The sequence below is a fragment of the Microcaecilia unicolor genome, chromosome 3 (genome assembly GCF_901765095.1).
Source record: "Microcaecilia unicolor chromosome 3, aMicUni1.1, whole genome shotgun sequence".
In the NCBI taxonomy this organism is placed as follows: domain Eukaryota; kingdom Metazoa; phylum Chordata; class Amphibia; order Gymnophiona; family Siphonopidae; genus Microcaecilia; species Microcaecilia unicolor.
The window spans coordinates 356,578,645-356,598,582 of record NC_044033.1 but is presented as its reverse complement, the minus strand read 5'-3'; the positions used below and the strand labels follow the sequence as shown (position 1 = coordinate 356,598,582).

Genomic DNA, 19,938 nt, shown 5'->3' with positions numbered 1-19,938 from the left:
CCTTCCCTTGGGTGCTGAGCCCCCCAAATCCCCCCCCCAAACCCACTGCCCACACCTCTACACCATTACCATAGCACTTATGGCTGAAGGGGAGCACCTAGATGTGGGTACAGTGGGTTTTGGGGTTTTTTTGGAGGGCTCAACATTAACCACCACAAGTGTAAGAGGTAGGGGGGGGATGGGCCTGGGTCCACCTGCCTGAAGTCCACTGCACCCACTAATAACTGCTCTAGGGACCTGCATACTGCTGTCATGGAGCTGGGTACGGCATTTGAGGCTGGCATAGAGGCTGGAAAAAAAATTGTTAAAGTTTTTTTTTTTGGTGGGAGGTGGTTAGTGACCACTGGGGGAGTCAGGGGTGGTCATCCCCGATTCCCTCCAGTGGTCATCTGGTCATTTAGGGCAATTTTTTGGGACTTGTTCGTGAACAAAAAGGGTCCAAAAAAAGTGACCTAAATTTGCGCTAAAAATGGCCATTCTTTTTATTATCTGCCGAAGGTGCCCATCTCTGCTTGGCCGATAAACACGCCCTAGTCCCGCCTTCACCACGCCCCCGTAACTTTGTTCATTCCCGCGAAAGAGTGCAGTTGCAAGCGCCTAAAATCGGCTTTCGATTATACCGATTTGGGTGCCTTTGCGAGATGGGCGCCCATCTCCCGATTTGGGTCGAAATCTGGGCGCCCATCACTTTCAAAAATAAGGCTGATTGCTTCCTTCAAAGTTATACTTGTGTGTATGTGTGTTTTCAAATTACATCAGACAAACAAGGCAGGTAGCCTTATTTTTGAAAGTGATGGGCGCCCAGATTTCGACCCAAATCGGGAGATGGGCGCCCATCACTTTCAAAATAAGGCTGATTGCTTCCTTCAAAGTTATACTTGTGTGTATGTGTGTTTTCAAATTACATCAGACAAACAAGGCGGGTAGCATTAATATTACTTTGGAACCTTCAAGGAGTACTGAGACAAGTCATAATTTAAAGATGAAATGAAGGATCACATTCCCTTTGCCAAAGGTAGAAGGAACATGCCAGAGCTCTGACCTATGGAAATGATGGGCCTATTACCATCGGGGACTTCCAGACTTGTGGAATTGTAGCTGCTGAAATCTATAGTTCTGTTGACTCCAGTTTAAGGAAGGAATGGTCTAAATGGCTAGTGCAGTGGGCTTTCATCCTGGCAACCTGGGTTCGATTCCCAGTACAGCTCCTTGTGACCTTGGGCAAGTCACTTTTAACGCTGATTGCCCCAGGTACAAAAAACAACTGAGATTGTGAGCCCTCTAGGGACAGAGAAAGTACCTGCATAGAGTGTTGACAGCGCTGCGTACATCTAGTAGCGCTATAGAAATGATTAGTAGTAGTAGTAGTAGTTATGTATATGGCTTCAGGTCAAAGCCAGATTTTTAATTTCAGTTCCCAGTATGTTCATATTCCCCCTTTCTGAGTAGGAAAGCCAAGAACACAGACACCGGAATGCACTGAGTAAGCAGTTACAGAACCCAGATTCACATAAAGTGAAGCTATAGTTTTGCAGACACTGACACCACTGTTACTGTAGGTATAATCCCTCCCAGTAGCAAAATACTAAAGAAATTACAATAGCGGTATCTCATTTGGCTCCAGAAATTAAGCCTTAATATTGTTCTTATACAATAATATCATATATTCTGCCAATTCTGCCCAGCCATTCTCTCACAGCCTGACGAACACGGACGTCAGTCACATGACAGGTCAACTGACTGATACAGGGAAACACAGCTGGCTGCAGAGCTGTAAACATCTGGTCTGGCAGGATCTGGATCTGATTGAGAACCGTCAACACCATGTCGGTCCATGCCTAAAGGAACAAAAATGAAGGGGTGAAAAATAAATAGAGTCTGTTCGTTCATCCCCTTGCTACCCTAAAACAGTTGACAGTTGAGTTTGTGGCCATCATAAGAATCCAGAAACAGGAATGGCTAGTTCCTATCCTCAGCATTCACAAACCCATGGTCCCCAAGTTTAAATGAAAGAGCTCAGGCTCTACACATCAATTCTGCTTTGTCTTAGATTCTGTGACTGGTTGTAGGGGGCCTGGCTATTATGGGGTGGGTCCTTCAGTATTCACCCCACCCCTGAAGGGTAGCCTGACATTTAAGTACCGGCACCTTTTTTGCTAGAAAAAACACACTGCCATTAACTAATAATCAATTAGGTTAATATACTTGCTGTGCACCTAAAATGGAGGGCTGAGGAGGTATAATAGAGCCTGATGAAGGGGAAGATGAGAGCCCAAAAGGCATATAATACTGGTCTCTTTCAGGGCTACTCACGAACTTTTTTTTTTGGAAGTAGTCACATTTTGTTGAATAATGCAACATTACTATCCAGTCTGGTTCTTTAAACTCTCTGGACCCTAAAAACAACACAGCACTGAACACTAAAAATGCAGCAGTTCAGAATCAGTGTGCAAGTTGCCCTATGTAGTTCACTGTTATATACAGTACATTGCAAAGGTTTTTCACACCCTTATAACATTGTTCATTCTCCTGTCTAAAATATATAATTCAAAATGTGTCAGCATTTGCTTCACTGACCTTTTATAAACATTCTTTTTGGCAGAATAGCTCAAACTCTTTCAAGTTGGGTTATGGATCATTTGTGGTCTGCACTGTTCAAAAGTCTTGCTATGGATTTCCTACAGATTTAAGTTCTAGGATTTGATTGGGTCATTCACTTTTTTCTTGCTGAGTCACAACCTCATGAAAAGCTACAGAGGAAATTGGAGGGTCATGGGATAGGAGGAAATGTCCTATTGTGGATTAAAAACTGGTTGAAGGATAGGAAACAGAGATTGGGCTTAAACGGGCAGTATTCACAATGGAGAAGGGTAGTTTGTGGGGTTCCTCAGGGGTCTGTGCTAGGACCGCTGCTTTTTAATATATTTATAATGATAGGAGTAACTAGCGAGGTAATTAAATTTGCTGATGACACAAAGTTATTCAAAGTCGTTAACTCGCGACAGGATTGTGAAAAATTACAAGAGGACCTTACGAAACTGGGAGACTTGGCAGCTAAATGGCAGATGACGTTTAATGTGAGCAAGTGCAATGTGATGCATGTGGGAAAAAAGAACCCGAATTATACCTACGTCATGCAAGGTTCCACATTAGGAGTTACGGACCAAGAAAGGGATCTGGGTGTCGTCGTCATCGTCGATAATACACTGAAACCTTCTGCTCAGTGTGCTGCTGCGGCTAGGAAAGTGAATAGAATGTTGGGTATTATTAGGAAAGGTATAGAAAACAGGTGTGAGGATGTCATAATGCGGTTGTATCGTTCCATGGTGCGACTGCACCTTCAGTATTGTGTTCAATTCTGATCACCGCATCTCAAGAAAGATATAGTAGAATTGGAAAAGGTGCAGCGAAGGGCGACTAAAATGATAGCAGGGATGGGACGACTTCCCTATGAAGAAAGACTAAGGAGGCTAGGGCTTTTCAGCTTGGAGAAGAGATGGCTGAGGGGAGACATGATAGAGGTATATAAAATACTGAGTGGCGTGGAACAGGTGGATGTGAAGCGTCTGTTCACGCTTTCCAAAAATACTAGGACTAGGGGCATGCGATGAAACTACAGTGTAGTAAATTTAAAACAAATCGGAGAACATTTTTCTTCACCCAACGTGTAATTAAACTCTGGAATTCGTTGCCGGAGAATGTGGTGAAGGCGGTTAGCTTAGCAGAGTTTAAAAAGGGGTTAGACGGTTTCCTAGAGGACAAGTCCATAAACCACTACTAAATGGACTTGGGAAAAATCCACAATTCCAGGAATAACATGTATAGAATGTTTATATGTTTGGGAAGCTTGCCAGGTGCCCTTGGCCTGGATTGGCCGCTGTCGTGGACAGGATGCTGGGCTTGATGGACCCTTGGTCTTTCCCAGTGTGGCATTACTTATGTACTTATGCTTTAGGATCATTGTCCTGTTGAAAAATCCATCTTCTCCTCTGACCCAGGTCTATAGCAGACTTAAATAGGTTTTCTTCCAGGACCTACCTGCCATTTTCCATTGATCTTCATAAGCCTCTCTGTACTTGCGGCGGCAAATCAAAGAGATGGTGTTAGCAAGATGACATGCTGTATTTGTTTTACACATGTATACTGGAGTAGAGACCAAAAACTTTTTCTGCACCTGGGCCCTTTCTGCCTCGCCTCACCCTATGCTTGGAATAAGCTCCTTGAGCCCATACGCCAAGCCCCCTCCCTGCCCATCTTCAAATCCTTGCTCAAAGCCCACCTCTTCGATGTCGCCTTCGGCACCTAACCATTGTACCTCTATCCAGGAAATCTGGACTGCCCCAATTTGATTGACTGCACTTTTGTCCTTTAGATTGTAAGCTCCTTGAGCAGGGACTGTCCTTCTTTGTTAAATTGTACAGCGCTGCGTAACCCTGGTAGCGCTTTAGAAATGTTAAATAGTAGTAGTAGTAATTATACCTCCCTCCCATTTTAAATTTGAGTTCACTTTATTTGTGAGGGTGGGGGTGAGGGTGGGGGTGAGGGGGGTGGTAAGGACCTGCTGGGGCTGGATGATCTGTCAGTCAAGTTGGGCATGGAGAAGCCAGCAGGCTGATAGTACCTTTAATCAGAAACAGGGGCGTAGCCAGACTTCGGCGGGAGGGGGGTCCAGAGCCCGAGGTGAGGGGGCACATTTTAGCCCCCCCCCGCCGACCCTCTCGACCCCCCCCTCCCGCCGCCAACCCTCCCCTGCCGCCATCTACCTTTGCTGGCGGGGGACCCCAATCCCTGCCAACCGAGGTCCTCTTCTTCCGGCGCAAGGCTTCATTCTGTTTCTGAGTCTGATGTCCTGCACGTTGTACATGCAGGATGGCAGGATGGCAGACTCACAGAAACAGAACTAAGTCTTGCACCGGGGGTTGGGGGTCCCCTGCCAGCAAAGGTAGCCCATGGCAACGGAGGGTTGGCGGCGGGAGGGGTGGTCGAGAGGGTCGTCGGTAGGGGGGTCCAGGGCCAAATTTACAGTGGCCCAGGCCCCACTGGCCCCACGTAGCTATGCCACTGGTCAGAAATATTTGGGATGCAATCAACACTTTTTGGTTTCTTATTCATACTACTTATTGAATATTTCTATAATTATTCTTTCTAATTAAAGGGTAAACTATGCTGTTAGATCAGTGGGTGAAAATAAAATCCTACTTTGATACATTCTAACTTGTATATTTTAGACAGCAGAATGTGAAAAATGCACAAGGGTGTGAAGATTGCAGATCAAGACACTAAGCACATCCCCTAAGAAAAATTTAAAATTAAATCTTGAGAAATGAAAGTGTTTTTCAATGTTGGGCCACTAGCTTATCTGGGTAGCAACCACTGCTCTCTCTAAGCTGAGCGGGTGTTCTCCAACTGCATTGCTGCTAGTGGGAGGAGGTGCTTCAATATTGTTTTCGATGGCTAAAGATAGGCAGGTTCCAAGGAGTCCTGCAGAACTTGCCTGCCATTCACTACTGAAAATGTGATGGTGAAACAGCACCCCCTACTGGCAGGACTGTAGGTGGAGGACTCCCACTCAGCTTAGAGGGAACAGTGGTAGCAACACCTGCTAAATAAGAGCCATTGACTAGGGCCATCCATCAATACTCGGTGGCATTATCTGTATAATGCCACTGAAAATCGTAGACCACCCTGGCACTATCCAGATAGTCCGGGGATAGAGTGGAATATTATCCTGATAGTAGTGATGTTCAGCGCTGCTACCTGAAAATCTATCCAGACAGAAGACAGAAAAATTGCTGTCTTAAATGTCCAGACAACAGTGCAGAATACTGCAGTTTTACCTGGATAGCTGCTTGTGCAGAATATCTGGGAAAATGTTTAAATGCTGACCACAGAGTTTAAATATGGATCCGTTTGCTTTCCAAACATGTGTGTCCTGTTTCCTTCATACATTTACAGAATGTGCCATACCTGTATCTGTGCCTCAGCATCCCGTACAGAAATGTTGTGCGTGCTGACTGTAGAACCAGAGCGAGGCCGCTTTTCCTGCCGCAGAATTTCTGGGCCTGCACTGAAGGAATGCCTCATCTGACCTTGGTCTACCAGATGTTGAGGTCGTTGGGGGACAGGAGAATCCTGCCCTCTTGAACATGTCGACTCCCCTTTTTTATCCACTTTGGTATCTTTAACAAATGTGGAAAGGTTGTGTTGCTGTTTCCTCTTTTTGTACTCGGTCATCAGTTTTGAGATGGTTTTGTCAGTGGCCATGGTATAGATTTTGTTGCCAGCACTCTCCCACCATTCTTTTTTCCTGCTTTGGTCCTTCTTTTCAATTTTAGGACTTGGTGGCGGCACCACCCCTCCAATTACAACTTTGGATGTTGAGTTCTCTGCAAGATAATCTTTAGCTTGACTTCGGTCATCTTCAGATGGTGTACCTTTCCCAGAAAACCCTCCTGTTGAGGGAGTAGAGATGTCAGATTGAAATGATGGTAGGATTAAAAAATGGTCTCCTTTAAGAACTGGGAGTCCCTCTGCACTGCTCTCGAGGTCCAGATGCATTTGGATATAGTTATTACATAGCTCCATGCACAGTTTGTGCAGCCTTTTGACCAACCAAGCCCGATCAGCATTGCTGACTGGTTGGCCACTCAGAGATGGTATTCTGGCCCTCCAGTGCCTTTTTTCTTTCCCTCTTGGAGGGCTGACTTGAGCTGTCTCCTCAAAAATGTCTTCATCTTCTGAAGAACACTGTTGAGAGGAGTCCGTACTTCTGTCGTCATCCTCAAAAAGGATTTTCTTTACCTGCTCAGATGTAATGTTCTCCTGATTGGTCAGAAGGGCACAGATCAAGGCCTGGAAGTAAATATTGAAGCTCATGACTGATTGGCGGTATAGGTTGGCAGCTCCTCCAATACCAGAAACTTTCATCAGCAGGCACTTTAGTCCAGGCCTGGTGTCAAACTCTCTGGCTGTCCGATAGGAATCCAGCAGCAGGTCAAAGATAAGAGCCAAGTTCTGCATGGAGATATATCTGAGGAAACCAGCAGGCTTGGAGTCTTGCACTTGAGTTGTCTTCTCCTCCAACTGAGAGGGCCCTTTCACAAACTCTTCCAGCAAAATATCGTATAAATTCTGAAGCAGCACTTGATGAGACAACAAGCTGACTACTATTGTCCTAAAAGGGATACTTAAGAGAAAATTAAAAAACAAGAGTCTAAATACAGCCAATGCTCTTAAAAGGATACTTTAAAAAAACAGAAAAAAAATCACATCTTAAAGCCTGTGATCTATACTCAGTGCTCTTCAGAGGTATTCAGCCCTGACTGCATATGAAAATGAATGTGCAAAAATAATTTGGGGCTTCAAGGTGATCTGTAGTCGATATCCTCCAGCTTTCTCTTTTTGGTTATATTCTGATTCAAGTACAGACACCACAGTGATATTCACAGTTGGAGGTAACCAAAAATAATTAGGAAGAAAAGTATATTTACTATACAGCTGAATCAATAGAAGACCCACCATTTTAACTTTTAAAATAATAGGAAAGCAATGGTGAGCAAAGAATCATTCTTTTTTTTCCCTCAAAATTACAAATTTATACTTCTGGTAAGTTCAGTTTGGCAGCAGTGCAGTTTTCTTTAAAAGCATGGTCATATGAAAGAAAAATATTACAGAAACCTTAGATGCCTGAGGACAGTGATGTAATATGTGAAGGCAGGTAAAGAGCAATTGGCCCATTGAGTCTTTTGACACTGCTAGGATTTATTTTCAGCCTTGCCTTCTTTTAAAGATAAATGTCAGCCACAGTGTTAATTGCTGTACAGTACATTTGGCTTTTGGCTTATCTAACTTCCACACTGGAAGTAACAGCAGGAAGACCAAAACTCTGCTGTGCTCAACCTTCCTTAGCTGCCTCTATGACTGTTCTCTGTAGCAGTGGTTTTCAACCCAGCTCTCTGGGTTTTCAGGATACCCACAATGAATATGAATGAGAGATATTAGTATGCAATGGAAGAAGTGCATATTCATTGAAAACCCAACTGGTCAGGTGGTCCCTGAGGACTGGGTTGAAAACCACTGCTCTATACAACTGGAGGGCAAAGCAGAAAGAATTCCAGTTCATTACTGCTAAATTTGTTTTTTTTAGCAGATTGTCTTATTATTCCAGAAAAAGACTCTCCCTGGATTAATACCTAAAATCAAAGCAAACTGTTATAGCTATTGATCTATTTGTCCTTAAGGAACTCGTATAACTTGTTCTTATATAGATACAGCTAGGAAGATCACCCTGGAGACGTATTCATACGGTGCGGCGAATCCAAGTCCAAAAGGTCTTTATCAAGACTCCTGAGGCAGGACTGTGGCCGAAACACAGATCTGTGTCGAGTCTGTAATAAAGTTTACTATTTTGACTTATCTGTCCCAGTCCCTAGAGTTATTGGGCTATATCCGGCTACATAAGCTCAATATCTGGGTCTGAGGCAGCTGCTCGAGTTATCCAGATACCGCCAGTATTGAACGCTGATACCTAGAAAGCTATCCAGACAAGTCAGGATTGAAATTAATCTGATCCTATTTGCTTGGATAGTAGTTATCTGGATAACAGCACTGGATATCAATAGTGCCCGGATAGTCTCTGGCTTCGCCTATGCTCCACCCCTGGATCGCCATGACACTATCCAAATAGTACCATAATGTTCTCAAATCCACACCTCAAACTTTGTCATTTTTTTCTCTAAAAGTTAGTTATCCATCTTTGCGCATTTTGTTTTCTGTAAAAATAACGGGGGACATATGCAGACTTGGAACCACCTCTTCACTGCCAGAAAAGCTGTCCCATATAGCATTTTCATCTTTTTATTTACAGCTGCTGGTAAATAACAAGCTGAAACTGCAACTTTCAAAATAACTTATGAAAAAGAAGAATCCCCTTACCCCAGCTTCCTGTCATATAGTGCAGCGTTAGTAAAGAGAGGGAGAGAAGAAACCCCACACCATTAAATATCATGATTGCCTGCAGATACGATTTGAACATGCAAAGGTTAGAAAACAGATCATAAACAGAACCACCATGAGCAGAAGTGTTGTTTTAGCAGGTGCAGTCACTGAAAAACATTCCACTGATAAGTAACAGGAACACCCTTCGATGTGCTCAAGCAGAGTGCCCATTGGCCATCTGAGAAGAACAGCCATGACTGCTGTGTAATTCAAAATGTATAACTATGTTTTTGTTTAGCAGTGGTCTTCAGGCAACTTACATCAAACATCACATGTGACATATGGCATTTTCTGAAGGTCATTTAACAATGGTGTCCATATGCCTTGGAAAGAATAGAAGTCTCCATGCATCCAGTTGACAGCCATGATATACAAGATGTTCTCATGACTATAACGAATACAAAACTCCCATGGTGCTAAGGTCCTATACTGGGAAGTTATTTCTTACACTGGGTGAGAAACTTACAAAGGAACAGAAGACACCGTGTGCTACGGAAGTCCAGTGCTGTCTGCTCCGCTGGCTGTAAAAATGAAAGGGAGCTAGCTATGCACATTGCTAAATAAAGAGGCAAGAGAGGAAGACACAGAATTAAGGGAGAGGGGGGACGGACTGCAGAGGGCAGGAGTGTCATTTGTCCTGTTTGGTGCTCATCCCTCTCCCCCTTCATTCCTACCATTTATAACCCATTCATAACCCTACTCCCAACCCTCCTTTCCACGTGGAGTTTCAAGCACGGCAGCTCTGAGAGTCATAACTTGTGTTCACGATGCCACTGCGTCTTAATAACCATTTAAGAGGGCACAGGTGGAAGAGACACATGAGCTATGACAGTGTCACAGAGTTCTCCACTTTGCCACTCGTAGCTCATCTGGCACATTAGTTTACCTTTTCTGGGTGTGTCCATTGGGTTTTTCATCAGGAGGCAGATCAATGATGAGCACACAGAACTGAGCATGTTCAAAGCCTTCTTTATTGTTTGGCGTCTTTGGCGAGCACTGGGTATCCAACATGAATACCTGAAAAGCATAAGCAGTTCAATACCTGCATTCATTGAGTACCACAGAAGATGGACAGCAAATACCATATTCCATAATGACTGGCTGCAATATGAGGAAAAACAAAGAGAGAGAGAAGCACACTGGCACTCCAGCACAGTGCTAAGTACAACTGTACATATATTGTAAGTGATTTCATAACACCTCTCAGAACTACCTACGGACATGTAACCTATTGTTTTTTTTTCATTGTTCTTTAAAAAAAATAATAAAGTTTCTTGGAATTAAAACAAACAAACAAACAAAAAAAAACTACCTACAGGAAATACCTACTCCACAGGTCTAATGACACAATACAATGCACACCAAAAGCCAAGGCTAAATTTTACCCGATTGGTGATTTTTAAGTTGTGATCTTTTGTAGAAAAGGTATGGGCAAGTACATGCCCATGTGAACTTTCTACTATAAACCAAAACAGTATTACTAAGAGAAGTTATTTTACTAGAACTTTCCACTCAGCTGAAGACCCAGTTTGTTGCCTTCATAGTGTTTCTAGTCTTGTGCTGGATAATTCTGAAAAATTTACACAGTGTCTGGAAAAAAACGGAACTCTTTACATTATTTTCAAAATACTTTGCAATTGTTTACACGTTTACTCCCCTGCTTACTGAGCTGCACTAGCGGCTGTCATGTGTTAAGGCCAACACAGCCCATTTACTTTGAAGGGGTTGTGCCGGCATTGCCGCGAGGCAGCCGCTAGCGCAGCTCAGTAAACAGGGGGGATAGCATGACCTTTGAAAATACATTAGTATAATAGTTTTTTCATAATTAATTCATAATCTGTGTTTAAAATGTCCTCCTTCAACCTTGACACATAAACAAAGTCTTCAACATCGTTGAGCTGTTGGCTCAATGAATTCTGGGGTTTCATTAATTAAGCGCTCAACTGTTTTGCAAGCTCAATGCACTGGAGCTCCATCCTGTTGAAAAATAAAAGTACTCGAATTTCAAGCAGAAGTTTCTGCTGCAGTAGGATGTTTTGAAGTTATTTGGAAAAATGTTGAGGGTCATGTTTTTTTCCAGACACCATGCAGAATTTAGCTACAGGACAGGGTTATAACATACAAAAATCAAACAGGAGACAGCCTAATCATATCTCTTCATAAAGGCAGTTAAGTCTCAATAAATAAATTATCTCTTCAGCCTTCATCAGAGTCTTATGATTCAAATACATTATTGACTTTTAAGTAAGCAATTATTATTGGTTAATTTTCTTTTCAAGAAAACTAAACAATGTTGTCATTCCTGATTTGAATTTTTCTCTACAGTAAAATGAGACTTTAAAAAAGGTACTAAGATCTTGAACACTGTTCTGCTCATGAGCTTCCCTCTTCTTCTAAAAAAATGTCACCTGTGAGCCTATGTTTTCTGTGTGGGCCTCTGACTTGTACTACTTTATCTCTCGCATCAGCTGGCTGGTTACCTGTTGCGTCATGGCTCGAATTCTCCAGTATTCCACCTCAGCATTGGGACAAAGAGAGGGAGCTGCCACTTTCACTTCACAGGCATCCCCGGAAAAGTTTTCAGAACCGCTGTGAAAATAGCCCAGTAAGTTCTAAAGGGAGACAAGACATCCAGCTGTCACTGCAAGTGAGAAGGGCAAAGCTACCCCCTAGTGTGGTGGTCTGATGGCACAGCACAACCTAGTAGTGCAGAATGATGTCTACAATGCAGTTGTGTTTTTGTGGGTTAGATCAGGGCTAAAGAAAGGGTATTAGGTACCCTAGGCGAGCCTTCAGATTTGTGCCTCTATGGCTGGCATAATGTTCATGCCTAAATTACAATATTCTATAAATAGCTGGAATTTAAAAAAAATCACCACTCTAAGAGCTTCAAAAGACCTCAGTCGTGCAGCTCAATGAACTTAGCTCATGTCATCAAGATTTATGCACGACCTACTCCATTGGTCTTTAACAATTAGTCACTGATAATTCTTAAAGCATTTAATTTTAATTGTATTTATTAATGAAAGTAAAAACTTCTCTTTGTTGGCTCAGGGGTGGCTTGTCCAACATGACCCATGTTTCGCAAACTGCTTTCTCAAGGACATGCCCACTATTCAATAGCCAGATGCAACTTGCCAACATACAGCCTTCAGCAAAGAAAGCAGTTTGCGAAATATGGGTCATGTCAGACAATCCACCCGAGCCGACAAAGAGAAGTTTTTACTTTCATTAATAAATACAATTAAAATTAAATGCTTTAAGAATTATCAATGACTAATTGTTAAAGACCAATGGAGTAGGTCGTGCATAAATCTTGATGACATGAGCTAAGTTCATTGAGCTGCACGACTGAGGTCTTTTGAAGCTCTTAGAGAGGTGATTTTTTAAATTCCAGCTATTTATATTGTGGAGGAGTAGCATATAGTAGTTAGTGCAGTGGACTTTGCGACTAGTGAACTGGGTTCAATTCCCACTGCAGATCCTTGTAAGTCTGGGCAACTCACTTAACCCTCCATTGCCTCAGGCACAAAATAAGTGCCTGTATATAATATGAAAACCCCTTTCCTCATAAGGAATTAGGTGGGTATATGCTCTGTAGCCATTCATTTAACTAAGAAGCTGGCTAGATTTTAGCAAGCTATATTGTGAGAGGAGATTCAACTAACAACTTACCTCATATTTCTAGGAAAGGAGTGGGGTGGGGGGGGGGGGGTTGGGAGTCACTATTTTTTTTTTTGCTATTATGGGGTCATGGCCATAAAAAGATTGATAAGCACTGATCTATGGGGAAAATGCTTAGCACACAGAACCCTGAACTTTGACTGGTATGATGTCAAGGGCAATTCTCAGACTACCCACATTGTTGCAAAGTTTCCAGGTACTTTTTATCTGTGGATTTTGCACCAGCTTTCAAACTGAAAAGTACATGCATCCTTTTACTCTGAGTACTGTTAAGGAAAGAGTACCCACTGAGGCTTGGTATTCAAATAGCACACATGCAGTTTGGAAACGCACAACTACTCATAATGTAACCATTCACAATCTAATCCAGTCTTTAGGAAAGTTTCCCCCTAAATGATCATAAGAGGGGAAACATGGATTTGATATACCCCTTTTTTAAGATACAACCAAAGTGTTTTACATACTTTCTTTGACTCTAGTGGGCTCATAATCTAAGTTTTTTTTGTATCTGGGGCAATGGAGGGTTAAGTGACTTGCCCAGAGTCACAAGGAGATACAGTGTGATCTGAACTCAGTTTCCCAGCTTCTCAACCCACTGCACAATTAGATTACTCCAGGAGACGCATTATGCAATACTGTGCACAATTTACTTGCATACAGGATGGACAACTTTCAAAGCTTTATCCTAGATAAATGATTTTTGCACGCTGTGCTCCCCATGTCTTGCTGAATGGATGGAAGGGGGGGGGGGGGGGGGGGGGAGACTACAGTTCAAGTTACTAGGTCCAATCGTTGTCCATGACTTTATACCATCAGCTCTTCTATTCAGCATTCCTGCTGTGCTTGGTGTGAATTTTGGGACAATAATTTTTAAGAACAGAATAGATTTCAGCTCAGGGATTTTTTTTTACCTTCACTGGCTCGAGAGTAGCAGAAAAAGCATTCTGTAAGGCACAGCACGCCAGCCTCCACATTTCTTCAGTAAACACAGGCCCAGCCGTAACCAGGACATACCTGAGAGCCAATAAAACCTTCTATTACATTTCTATACAAACAATGGAGATTTCATTTTAGAAACATGGCAGAAAGTGAGACCAGGACTAATTGGTTATATGAGAAACTTTGTACACTGTCTTTGTATACATCAAGAAAGGCTTGATGAGTGAGGGGAAATATGAAAAGTTTATAAAATCACAACTGACAGGTTAATAGGGAACAGACTAGAGGACACTGCAAGAAACTAACAAGTGGTATATTTTAAAGAAACTGGAATAAAGCATTTTTTTCAACTAGTACAAAATTAAGCTGTGGAACTGTTCCAAAGGATGTGGTCACGGCTAGTAGCATAGCTGGATTTAAAACTGCTTTGCACAAGTTTCCAGAGAACAGGGCCATGAATAGCTATTAGAGACATGGTACTGTCACCTCTTACTGCTGGGTATGAGCAACATATGATAGATCTCTCCACTAGGATCTGCTGGGTAGATCCTAGTGATCCAGACTGTCCACTGTCAGAGATGGGATTCTGGACTTGAAGAACCAATGGCTAGACCCAGCATGATACTTCTTACGCTCTTATATATTGCTTGGTATGAACAGAAACAAACAGGAAACAGTGTACTGCAGAAGCAGAACAGACAACCGAACAGCAGCAGCGATCCAAGGAAGGACAAACACAGCAAGAGTATATCCAAATGTCAACTTTAATGGAGACAGGAACCAACCCGGCCAAGTTTTGGAAAAACCTTCGTCAGGGGTCACACGTAGGTTTCCACAATACATTCACAGATAAACACCTGCACAGAAAAAGCTCTGGTCCAATTCCAAAAGTCAATGACTAGGCCAGGTTGGGCCCTGTTTCCATTAAAGTTGACATTTGGATAAACTCTTGCTGTGTTTGTCCTTCCTTGGATCGCTGCTGCTGTTTAAACATGTGGAATATTCTGCCCATAATCCACACGTCTATAAATCACCAATAAGTGAGGTCAAAAGTCACTCACGCTGAAGCACCACAGAACAGAACAAACTTGCAATCTACTGTATTCACTGAAGTCTTTATCATGGCAAAACAATGTTAAGTTTAATTTCGGAAGGGACTGAGCCAGTGGTTCCCAAACCTTGTCCTGCAGGCACCCCAGCCAGTCAGGCTTTCAGTATATCCACAATGAATATTCATGAGAAAGATTTGAATACAGTGGAGGCAGGGCATGCAAATCTGTCCCATGAATATTGATTGTGGGTATCCTGAAAACCTGACTGGCTGGGGTGCCTCCAGGACCAGGTTTGGGGAACCACTGGACTGAACTATTCACTTTTATTTTAAAGCAAATCATCTGCTTGCCCTTTTTCCTGCATGGACAACTACTGGGCCTGATATTCAAAGCCATTTAGCTGGCCGCTGACTGGTTAAATCGATTGGTTGGGGCTAGCACAAATATTCAGCGGCATTTAACCAGCTAAGTGCCGCTGAATATCGCGGCTAGTACCAAACACAGAGCCGGCTATCTTGGGGGGCGTTCTGGGGGAGGAGTCAGCATTTAAGCGGCTAGGGTTTGTGCATTAATGGACATAGATATGTGTCCTATCTTTATGTGCTAACCCATGGCTGCTAAGTGCTGAATATCGGCTTAAGTGGCTATGTGTTAACTGGCTTAAAAATAACTGGATGTTCAAAGTTTAAGCCTGGACAGGTCCTTGGCTTCGAATATCCGGGAATGATGTTGTCGTCAGTCAGCAAAACGCTCACCGCTGATGGCTGAATATTGACCTCACTAGGTTCAATATATAAACGAGTGGGGAAAGCATGCAGAGCACAGCTTGTGATATCCTTTTTGAACCTCTCTGCGTGTATGCATGCATATATGTACACGTGTTTTCTGTGGAAGCACAGCAATCACGGCAACACACTGCGCTGTTTGTGCTTTCAGATTCAATAGTCTTTTTAAAGACTGTATCCATTTTTAGCATCCTTGTGAGGCTTTTTAAAAAAATCATACCTGAGGTGGGCACTCTGGCCGAAACACGGTGCCATGTTGAGTCACTAAATTTTATAAAATAAACTAAATGTAACTATTACTATTCTTCCTGGTGTGCTTGAAGTGTCCTGTTGACCATATTACTCCATTGTTTGACTTCTGTGAAAGCACTGCAGGTGTTGTGTCTGAGGGGTAGCTGGGGGGGTGTTGTGGTGGTTTGCTAGAAAGGAGGTCTCTTTTGTGGAGTTAGTTTGCAGGGTGGTGGAGCAGTTACAGAAGCTATTTCTTAGAGCAGATGCAGTTGTGGGGAAGTTTTTAGAAGTGGGGCAGTTGCATGAGGGTACTTTTTGAGGGTGGGAGGCAGTTATTAAAGGAATATTTTTTTTGGATGTGGGGCATTGCAAGGTGGTGGAGCAATTGGAGGGGTAGTTTTAGGGGTGGGGATATTTGCAGGATGGTAGTTTTTGGGGAGGGGCAATTTGAGGGGGTAGTATTTGGGGGCGAGGCAGTTAACAGGGTGCTGAGTGGCACTTGGAGGAATAGCGTTTAGGGGTGAGAGCAGTGTGGTGGGGCAGTTGTTGGGGAGTATTTTTGGGTGTGTGGCAGTTAGCAGAGGTGGGATAGTAGAATTGGCTAGTTTTGGGGGTGGGACAGTTGCAGGACGGTAATTATTGTGGGTGGTGTAGTATGTAGGGTGGTGGGACAGTTGCTGGGAGATATGTTTTGGGTGTGACACAGTTTGAGGCATATTTTCAAAGCACTTAGCCTTCCAAAGTTCCATAGAAACCTATGGAACTTTGGAAGGCTAAGTGCTTTGAAAATATGCCTCTTTGTGAACTGGGCACCTGAAGGGGTTGAGATTTTGGGGAAAGGGTGATGCAAAATTAGTGGGAGTAATTTGTGGGACAGCGGTAAGTTGTAGGACGAGGCCAGGACTCAAGCCAATAGGGGACTGCTGGACAGAAAGGGCCAGGCACTAATGTAACAGGAGACAGTGGTGGAAAGGAGGAGATTTGGGGCCAGACAGACAGTTGGATGGACAGGGGGGGAAGGATGAGAAGAGATGCAGTAGCACAGAAGGGATTCTTAGCAGGAGGAGTGCACAGGTGACTGCCTCCAATCCATTCCACTCCCTGCTGCTTGTATGGACTGCCAGCACATTCAGTTCTTTGTGTAGACAGACAAAGACAGTTCAGCATTAATCGTCAGGTCTGTGCCTTCAAAAACCCTATAAAAAAAATCTTACACTGTCCTTAGAAAGAAAGTGAAAAGGCTGGAATCAGATTCAGAAATATATAAACACAAATATCAGACAGGCTTTGTTGCCCACTGGCTGATTACAGTATTATGGCCTTACCTTATACAGGAGCAGCCAACCCTGGAGATGGACTCTGTAGGCTCGGCCACGCAGGCTACCAGCAGCTTGAAGAGATCCTTCAGCATTGTGTTGATCAAACTTTCATAGCCAATGTCTAAGGAGAGGAAGTCCACTTTTAATGTTAAGTTTCTGATATCTTCACACTTATATATCAAAATCCACTTATATCTTTCTTTCTTCATATGATAAACCGTACTCACAACATGCAATAATTACATTACCTATCTCATACCTCTGAGAATGCATGATTAATATTGGGGAAGAAAGGTTCCATTGATATATCTTTTGATGACTGGCTTTCTGAAGGTCCAAAAAATACTTATATTATAATTGATAAGTAGGAGGGAATTATTTAAATTGTGTTTAATTGATGACCCCTTACATGACCGAAGTTTATATATTAGTCAATTAACTTCATTGTAAGGAGAGAGGGTGGCCAATGTAACGCTGATTTTTTAAAAAGGTTCCAGAGGAAATCCGGGAAATTATAGACCGGTGAGTCTGACGTCGGTGCTGGGCAAAATGGTAGAGACTATTATAAAGAACAAAATTACAGAGCATATTCAAAAGCGTGGATTAATGAGACAAAGCCAGCATGGATTTAGTGAAGGGAAATCTTGCCTCACCAATCTATTACATTTCTTTGAAGGGGTGAACAAACATATGGATAAAGGTGAGCCGGTTGATATTGTGTATCTGGATTTTCAGAAAGCGTTTGACAAAGTACCTCATGAAAGACCCCAGAGGAAATTGGAGAGTCATAGGATAGGAGGTACTGTCCTATTGTGGATTAAAAACTGGTTAAAAGATAGAAACAGAGAGTAGGGTTAAAGTATTCTCAATGGAGAAGGGTAGTTAGTGGGGTTCCCCAGGGGTCTGTGCTGGGACCGCTGCTTTTTAACATATTTATAAATGACTTAGAGATGGGAGTAACTAGTGAGGTAATTAAATTTGCTGACGACAAAAAGTTATTCAAAGACGTTAAATTGCGGGAGGATTGTGAAAAATTACAAGAGGACCTTACGAGACTGGGCGTCTAAATGGTAGATGACGTTTAATGTGAGCAAGTGCAAAGTGATGAACGTGGGAAAGAGGACCCGAATTAAAGCTATGTAATGCAAGGTTCAACGATTGGAGTCACGGACCAAGAAAGGGATCTAGGTGTCGTCGTTGATGATACGTTGATACCTTCTGCTCAGTGTGCTGCGGCGGCCAAGAAAGCAAATAGTACATTAGGTATCACTAGGAAAGGAGTGGAAAGCAAAAATGAGGATGTTATAATGCCTTTGTATCGCTCCATGGTGCGACTGCACCTTGAATATTGTGTTCAATTCTGGTCGCTGCATCTCAAAAAGGATACACTGGAATTAGAAAAGGTGCAGAGAAGGGCGACAAAAGTGATAAAGGGGATGGGACGACTTCCCTATGGGGAAAGGCTAAAGCAGCTGGGGCTCTTCAGCTTGGAGAAAAGACGGCTGAGGGGAGATACGATAGAGGTCTATAATATAATGAATGGAGTGGAAAGGGTAGACATGAAGCGTCTGCTTACTCTTTCCAAAAATACTAGGACTAGGGGCATTCGATGAAGCTACAAAGTAGTAAATGTAAAAGAACCAGAGAAAATGTTTCTTCACTCAAAGTGTAATTAAACTCTGGAATTCATTGCCAGGGTATATGGTAAATGCGGTTAGTTTAGCAGGGTTTTAAAAAGGTTTGGACGGCTTCCTAAAGGAAAAGTCACAGACTATTATTAAAATGGACTTGGGAAAACTTCACTGCTTATTTCTGGGATAAGCAGCATAAATGTTTTGTATTTTTTTGGGATCTTGCCAGGTATTTGTGACCTGGATTGGCCACTGTTGGAAACAGGATGATGGGCATGATGGACCTTTGGTCTGTCCCAGTATGGCAATACTTATGTAGGTGCTAGGACTGGAGCATCACAGTATTGTTAAACTGACTGTCATAACATACTGCAGAGACAGTACAGGTAACAGGATTCCAACTAGTGTGTGCCTCTTGGCCAACCTCCCCTCTTTAGCTACCTTAGCACAACTGCATGAGAGCTGCTTCTGCATACTTTGATGAACTGTCTCCTCTGATGACTACAATGAATTTGAAATACTTCTGTCTTGCAAATTACTCCTCAATTTATGTGCATACTTTACATTTACACCTGCTTTCTGGCATGCACACACTTCCTGGGTTAACTTGTGTGCTTGTTTATGTAAGTATGTATATAAATGCAAACCTCTCCCCAACCCTGCTCTCATGAGTGCCTCTGCTCAGCTTGGGTAAACGTACGTCACTATATCCGGGATTCTATATATGGCACCTCAATTTCCACATGGAAATCGAAGCATATTCTATAACAACGTGTATAACTTAATTGGTTAACTAGATAATCAGCATTGTTAATTGGATGTTAAGCAATTATCAGCAGTAATTGCCATTGAGATTTACACGCAAAACTCGCTAAATGTATTCTATAAAGCAGTGTGCCTAAATTCTAAGTCACATAGTTGAAAAGGGGACATGACCATGGGCGGGGGAGTTTCTAAAATCTATATGCTGATATAAACTGCACTGAACCCTAAACAGGTGATATTAGCAGTATATAAGACCTGATTTGAATTGAATTATTATAGAGTACAACCAGAGTTACACCTAATCACACTGACCACCCTTCAACATCTTCAGTCCTTCTGTGACTGTTCTCTTGTGCTTGACTGCTTAAATATTTTAAATTTAAATGCTTTACTTTTTGTCAATTAGATTGTAAGCTCTTTGAGCAGGGACTGTCTTTCTTCTGTGTTTGTACAGCGCTGCGTACACTTTGTAGCGCTCTAGAAATGTTAAATAGTAGTAGTAGTAGAGTACACCCGACCTGCACATAATTTAGGC

General features: G+C 42.6%; 1 protein-coding gene across 1 annotated transcript; it reads right to left on the bottom strand.

The window, feature by feature from the left end:
* Window positions 1–1,335: 1,335 nt before the first annotated feature.
* On the bottom strand, window positions 1,336–17,119 carry LOC115466934 (brefeldin A-inhibited guanine nucleotide-exchange protein 3-like). Its single transcript, XM_030198525.1, has 6 exons — window positions 17,014–17,119; window positions 13,593–13,695; window positions 11,478–11,609; window positions 9,884–10,014; window positions 5,968–7,186; window positions 1,336–1,838 (listed from the first exon to the last, which is right to left on the bottom strand). The coding sequence occupies exons 1-6, from the start codon at window positions 17,097–17,099 to the stop codon at window positions 1,647–1,649; spliced, it is 1,863 nt and encodes a 620-aa protein (XP_030054385.1). The 5' UTR covers window positions 17,100–17,119; the 3' UTR covers window positions 1,336–1,646.
* Window positions 17,120–19,938: the final 2,819 nt, after the last annotated feature.